The sequence below is a fragment of the Apteryx rowi genome, unplaced genomic scaffold (assembly GCF_003343035.1).
Source record: "Apteryx rowi isolate R43461 unplaced genomic scaffold, aptRow1 scaffold_434, whole genome shotgun sequence".
Classification (NCBI taxonomy): Eukaryota; Metazoa; Chordata; class Aves; order Apterygiformes; family Apterygidae; genus Apteryx; species Apteryx rowi.
In genome coordinates, this window is record NW_020450688.1 from 64,696 (window position 1) to 69,515 (window position 4,820).

The 4,820-nt window shown below is 64.2% G+C and overlaps 1 protein-coding gene across 1 annotated transcript in view; it reads left to right on the forward strand.

Annotated features, from left to right (window-relative positions):
- CABP7 (calcium binding protein 7) overlaps nucleotides 1-4,158 on the forward strand; it is a 5,891-nt gene extending 1,733 nt beyond the window's left edge. Inside the window, exons 2-5 of the mRNA XM_026076575.1 lie at nucleotides 2,945-3,088; nucleotides 3,191-3,303; nucleotides 3,751-3,904; nucleotides 4,031-4,158. Of these exons, the coding sequence (XP_025932360.1) occupies nucleotides 2,945-3,088; nucleotides 3,191-3,303; nucleotides 3,751-3,904; nucleotides 4,031-4,158 (539 nt within the window). The remainder of the gene's footprint in view (nucleotides 1-2,944; nucleotides 3,089-3,190; nucleotides 3,304-3,750; nucleotides 3,905-4,030) is intronic.
- The last annotated feature ends 662 nt before the right edge of the window (nucleotides 4,159-4,820 follow it).

Consider the following 4,820-nt stretch of genomic DNA (forward strand, 5'->3'; position numbering starts at 1 on the left):
ACGGCACCCGGCGGTGCCCCGGGGGTGGCGGCCGCGGGGGGGTCCCGGGCCGGGCGCCAAGGGCAGGCCAAGGTCGCCGGCTCGTCCCTGCTTGGGGACAACCCCGGGTCCCGCCGGCAGCCCCTCAGCAGGCTGGAGAAACTGAGGCACGGGGCGGCCCCGGAGGCGTTTCGGGGTCCTCGCGAGCTCCCCATGGGGGGAAACTGAGGCCCGGCGCCGGGGCGAGGGCACGGGGAGGCCCCTGCCGCCCCACAGGGTGAGGCCGAGCCCCAGGGGGGCCTGAGGCAGTGGTGTGCTGAGCGGGCAGGGACTCAGCCAGGCTGCGGGGTGCGCGGGGGCAGCCCCACGCAGGGGGTGTGCGCCCACGGGGGTGCGCCGGCTGCACCCCTGCAGCTTTGCTGCAGTGTGCGCGTGCATGTGCACCTGTGCAACATCACTGCAGTGTGTGTGTGTGTGTGTGTGCACGCATGCACATGTGCAGCTGCGCTGCAGTGTGCGTGCGCAGGTACAGCCTCGCTGTAGGACGCGCGTGCGCTTGTGTATGTGTGCGTGCACATGCACACATACAACGTCACTGCAGTGTGTGTGTGTGTGTGTGTGTGTGTGCGCATGTGCACATGCACAGCATCAGCACAGAGCCCATGCACAGCCCTGCTGCAGAGCGTGTGTGTGTGTGTGTGTGTACACGCGCAAGTACAACATCACTGCAGGGTGTGCATTGGTACAGCCTCACTGCAGTGGGGGTGTGTGTGTGTGTGTGCACAGTCTCCCTGCAGCGTGCCTCTGTGCACCCATGTGAGCACAGCCTCACTGCCATGCAGGCACGTGCGTCACGGTGTTTGTGCGTGGTGGCGGTGTGCACGCAACTGCTGTGTATGTCAGCGTGCACAGCCTCGCTGCAGTGTGTGTGTGTGTGTGTGTGTGTGTGTGTGCAAAACCTTACAGCACTATGTGTGTGCATGTGGGTGCGTGTGCACAGCCGTGCCGGGACACCTGTCCCCGGCTCCTCTCCAGCTCCTGGAGGCCTGGAGCACTGGTGGCTTGGGAAGGGGTCTCCGGCAGGCCGGTCCCGACCCCGACCATGAGGCCACCGGATCGATAGGAGCAGCGGGAGCCCCAAGGTGACCGTGGTGTGCTGCTCCCAGCCACTCACCACCTTGGCGGCCGCCTTCCTACTCCTCCCCATAGCCACCGGCTGCTCCTGCTGGGCCCGGGGCTGCCTGCCACGGCCCCGCGCTGCTCCCAGAGCTGGGGAGCAACCGGGAAACCTTGAGGCTCGCTCTTGTCTTCCTGAGTCCACAGACAGCCGGGAGCTGCAGGGCCGCAGGCCCGAGCAGGATGCAAAGCCGGTTTTTCTCCTTCTGGTGGCAAGTGGCTCCGGCGTGGCAAGGTGTTGGCGGGTCACGGTGCCACTCGGGACGCCGAGACCAAAGGCGGAAGGAGCCAGCTGCGGGTCCAGGACAAGCGCTCGAGGCCTTGAACCGCTCGGGCTCGGTCTTGCTGCTGGGAAGCCGGGAGCAAGTTTTATTTTGGATTTACAGCACTGTTCGCCCCCCCCCCCCAAAAAAAAGTCTCCTCTCTGCTTCTGTTGCCCTCTGGCAGCCAGAAAAAGGCGTTGAAGCTCTTCCCAAAAAAATCAAGGTTCCCCCTGTAGCCTGTGGCTCGCGGGGGGTCCCACTTGCACCCCGCTGCAGGCAGCTTGGGCGAGCCGAAGGCGTCAGTGCTCAGTGCCTCTGGTGGACACGATGGCCAGAGCAAGAGCCAAGTGTGGCACCTCCCGGCGCCAGGCTACATCCGCCCGGCCGTGCAGCTGGCCCTGCGTCCGCCCGCGCCGCACCCCCAACCTGCGCGGCTCCTCCCTGCTTCTGTCGCACAGCCAATTTCTCACCTGATTTATTCCCTCCTTCCCACTCGCACTTTTGCTTTGGTGGTGCAGCTGTGGCCGTTGGGGCGCAGCCTGTCTCAGGGTGTCCGTGCACCCTCCTCGCTCCCACGCCGCTGCTGCAAAGCTTCTCCTGGGCTTCTCTGGTTGTGGGATGCATGCACTGCATGCGCTGCGTCACCTGCACGGCTTCCCGTGCCCCCCCCTTGTAGAGAGTCCCATCGGGCACACACGTCGCTCTTGCACACAGGCACCACTAGCACACACACACACACACACACACACACACACACACACACGCACACACGGAGCATCCTAACAGCCTGACTGTGCCCTGCAGGGGCCCATCGCAGCCCATCACACATACGCACACAGCCCATCCCACGCGTGTGCACACAGCCCATCCCACAGGCGTGCTCACAGCCCCTTGCACATGCACGCACACAGCCCATTGCACACACATGCACATGGCCCATTGCACACGTGTGCACACAGGCCTTCACACATGCTCACAGCCCTTGCACATGTGCTCACAGCCYATTGCATGTGTGCACACTGCCCCTTGCACACAGCCCCTTGCACACGCATGCGCACAGCCCCTTGCATACACATGCACACAGCTGCTTACACACACACACGTGCAACCCATTGCACATGTGTGCACACCACCCATTGCACACAGCCCCTCACACACTGCCACTTGCACATGCAGCCCCCAGGCACTAATTAGCCCAACAGCAAGGGGTGGCGAGAGAGAGCTGCAGCCAAGCGCCGCTGTGCTGCCAGCAGCCAGCAAGAGTGGCCCTCGGCCTCCGCTGCTGCCGCAGGTCCTGCGGGGGGGGGCAGCCCCATCTCAGGGGCTGCCCAAATCCTGGCCAGCACCGCGCCGGGATGCGGCCACATGCCACAGCCCGGGGACGGCACAGGGGCAAAAAAAAAAAAAAAAAAAACCCACACCTGTCGCCTTTCCGGTGCCAGGAGGCTCCTGCGGCCATTTGGGGCCGGTGGCAGCAGCAGCAGTGGTGGCGGCGGCAGCAGGCTCAGTGCCTCTCCTCCCCGCAGAGATTCGCGAAGCCTTCAAGGTGTTTGACCGCGATGGCAATGGCTTCATCTCCAAGCAGGAGCTGGGCACGGCCATGCGCTCGCTGGGCTACATGCCCAACGAGGTGGAGCTGGAGGTCATCATCCAGCGCCTCGACATGGACGGTAGGGCCCCGCGCCACCACTGGCCCCTCGCTCCCACCTGCGCGCCCTTCAGGGCCCCCCCGCCGCGGGCAGGGCTCCAGGGGTGACGGCCACCTCCCTCAGGTGACGGCCAGGTGGACTTCGAGGAGTTCGTGACGCTGCTGGGCCCCAAGCTGTCCACCTCAGGCATCCCCGAGAAGTTTCACGGCACGGACTTCGACACCGTCTTCTGGAAGGTGGGAGCCCCCGGCCCGTGTCCCAGCCCGTGCGGGAGCCTGGGGCTGGATGGGAGCCCCAGGGTGGGTGTGGGAGCCCTGGGGCCAATGCGGGAGCCTGAGGCTGGAGCAGGAGCCCTGGGGCTGTTGCAGGAGCACCGAGGAAAGGAAGCCAGGAGGTGAGACTGGAAATAGGCCTTTCCCCACCACAAACTGGGGGGATCCAGCCAAAAGGCAGCACCCAAGGGTGCTTGGGGTGGCCCAAGCGTCACGGCCCACGCCTGTGCAAGGAGGCATTGGGGCCAGGCCAGGGCAGGCAGCGGCACCCACAGCCCCCAGCTGCCCTGGGCGAGCAGGTGCCCGCTGGGTGGCTCGGGGACAGCCCCAGCAGTGGCCCTGGTGGTGGCCCCAGTGGTGGCCCCGATGGTGGCCCCGGCACGAGGCCGCCGTCCCCTCCCGCTCCCGCAGTGTGACATGCAGAAGCTGACGGTGGACGAGCTGAAGCGGCTGCTCTATGAGACCTTCTGCGAGCACCTCTCCATGAAGGACATCGAGAACATCATCATGACAGAGGAGGAGAGCCACCTGGGCACGGCCCGCGAGTGCCCCGTCGACGTGGAGAGTGAGTGTCCCCCTCCCTGCCACCTGTGCGGCACCCCAAAACGCATCCCCCCCCCCCCGGGGTGCGCAAGCAGCTCGGCGGCGCCAGCGTGACAGGCTGCCATCTCGGCTCGCGGCGCTGCCGCAGCCTGCTCCAGCCAGCAGATTCGGCAGACCTGTGTGCGCAAGAGCCTCATCTGCGCCTTCGCCATCGCCTTCATCATCAGCGTCATGCTCATCGCCGCCAACCAGGTGCTGCGCAGTGGCATGAAGTAGTGGCGCCCAGCCCAGGCCTGTCGCCTCCAGGCAGCCGCACCAAGAAACACACACACACACACACACACACACACACACACACACACACACATATTTATATATATATATATATAAATATATATATTTAAACTATTTGCATCCCTGGAGGGGAGAAAACCCTGCAGTGGAAGAAGCCGAGCCCTGCGGCCGTGCCTCCCCCAATGCGGCAGCCGCGGGTGCCGCGGGACAGCTTGGCCCCCGGCACGCCTGGACTCACGTGGCTGTTTGCAGAACGTGTGAACTTGAGAAAGCAAGCAAGAAACCGGAAAAAAAAGGAGAGAAAAAAAAAAAAAAAAACTCTGCCAAAAAATAAATAAAGTGCATGCACCGTGCATGGAGCCCACGTCCTGCCCGCCCTCCCTCCGAGCCGGGCGGCGAAACTATGCCGGCATTTCCACCCAGCTCCCTGGAGCCCGCCAGATGTAACACTAATATAGTCTCTATATTTATGATCCAAACCAAACCGGTGCCGTAAGCAATACACATACGCACGCGATGTTTCCTACTTCGAGACTGGAGCGTTTGCATGGACTTTGCTACCAAGGGCTGGATTTCACCTCTCGCTGCCACCTCCCCGCTCGCGGCCCCTGCGGCCTGGCTCAGCGCTGGGCTGCCGGCACCGC